Source organism: Tenrec ecaudatus, chromosome 1 (assembly GCF_050624435.1).
Source record: "Tenrec ecaudatus isolate mTenEca1 chromosome 1, mTenEca1.hap1, whole genome shotgun sequence".
In the NCBI taxonomy this organism is placed as follows: Eukaryota; Metazoa; Chordata; class Mammalia; order Afrosoricida; family Tenrecidae; genus Tenrec; species Tenrec ecaudatus.
In genome coordinates this window covers 18,185,821-18,187,757 of record NC_134530.1, presented here as the reverse complement: position 1 = coordinate 18,187,757, position 1,937 = coordinate 18,185,821, and the positions used below count along the sequence as shown (strand labels likewise).

Here is a 1,937-nt window from a genome sequence, read left to right as displayed (position 1 = left end):
ACACGTGTATGTATGGATGGATTGTGATAAAAGTTGTATGAGCCCCCAGAAATTGTCTTTTTAAAAGATAATGATGATGGCAACCTATGTACAAATGTACTTGACACAACAGATGCATGTATGTATTTTGATAAGACCTGTATTAGCTCTCAAAAAAAGGATTAAAAAAGAGAATACTTGGCAAACAATAATTAGTCAAATACATTTGTTCAATGAAGAAAAGAAAGTTTCATGGAAGTTGTAGAATTTATACTGCTCTTTAAAAGAGATCTGATTCAAAGAAAGGGAGGTTAGTCAAGTGTGTTATCAAAAGATTGAGCATTCGGGACTTAAGACATTCCAAACTTAATATTATATAAGACTTAATTTACAAGCTAAAATAGAATATACAGCATATATGTTAAACCAGTGTTAACATCTTATAACTAAGTTGTGTTGCTCTTTTCTTTTCCAATAGCTTCTTCAGCTACATGGAACCAAGAAACCACACACATTTTCAACATTTCATCCTTTTGGGGCTCTCAGAAGAGGCAGAGCTGCAGCCCCTCCTCTTCGGACTCTTCCTGTCTATGTACTTGGTCACCTTCATTGGGAACCTGCTCATCATCCTGACCATCATCAAGGACAACCACCTCCACACACCCATGTACTTCTTCCTCTCCAACCTCTCCTTTGCTGACATCTGTTTCACCACCACCACTGTCCCAAAGATGCTGATGAACATCCAGATGCAGAACAGAGTTATTTCTTATGAACACTGCATCACCCAGATGCATTTTTTCCTGCTTTTTACAGGATTGGATCATTTCCTCTTGACAGTGATGGCTTATGACCGGTTTGTAGCCATCTGTCACCCACTGCACTACACGGTCATCATGAACCCAAGGTTATGTGGCCTCCTGCTTCTGGCCTCCTGGTTATTGAGTGTATTGGATGCTCTGTTACATGCAGTAATGGTTTTGCGTTTGTCCTTTTGTACAGAGTTGGAAATATCCCATTTTTTCTGTGAAATTAACCAGATACTCCAACTTGCTTGCTCTGACACCTTCCTCAATTCCTTAGTAATTTATTTTGCAGCTGGGATTCTGGGTGTCATTCCATTCAGTGGGATCCTTTTCTCTTACACAAAGATCGTGTCCTCCATTTTGAAAATTTCATCAGCTGGGGGCAAATATAAAGCCTTTTCCACTTGTGGGTCCCACCTCTCTGTGGTTTCCTTGTTTTATGGTACCGCTTTTGGAATTTATCTCAGTTCTGCTGCTACTCAAAATTCCAGGTCCAGTGCAATCGCCTCAGTAATGTACACTGTAGCCACACCCATGATGAACCCCTTTATCTATACTCTTAGAAACAAGGACATAAAGCAGGCCCTTGGGAAACTTTGCAGTTGAAACTTATTCTCTACAAAGCAGAATAATCTCTAGATTAGAGAGCTACTGATGAGAAAGAGAGGTGAACTTTGCCAAGATCTAAATCATACTTTCCTCAGCGCGCTCATCTGCTTTATAATCCCAATTTAGTCTGCTTTCCTTTTTTTACATAATTCACCAATGTTTCCTGTATATTTCTTTTAAAGTTGTATATTTGTATCAAAATCCTCTCCTAAACAGGCAATTGTTTTAGGGCGACTGCAGGTTGAAAAATGAAACAACCTCAATTTCTAGTCACAGAATATACCTGTCTACAATTATCCCATGGGAACAGCGTTGCAATTGTTCTCAAACAGGAAAATGTTGAGAAATAAATATGCAAATTCCCATTCTGGAAGCGTTTCTTGTGATCAATTTTTGTATGAAATATTTGATCTTTTGATTATTTTCTTTAAAGTTAAGTCTTGTTAAGGATTTTGATTTGGAACTTTATAATCATGTTTTGATTTGTATAAATTAAATGGTCAGTATTCTCAGTGAGTTGGTAGTTAAGGCCTGGTCATGCCT

At 38.0% G+C, this 1,937-nt stretch overlaps 1 protein-coding gene across 1 annotated transcript; it reads left to right on the top strand.

The window, feature by feature from the left end:
* Window positions 1–470: 470 nt before the first annotated feature.
* Window positions 471–1,391, top strand: LOC142431941 (olfactory receptor 7A5-like). Its single transcript, XM_075536953.1, has one exon. The coding sequence runs from the start codon at window positions 471–473 to the stop codon at window positions 1,389–1,391; it is 921 nt and encodes a 306-aa protein (XP_075393068.1).
* The last annotated feature ends 546 nt before the right edge of the window (window positions 1,392–1,937 follow it).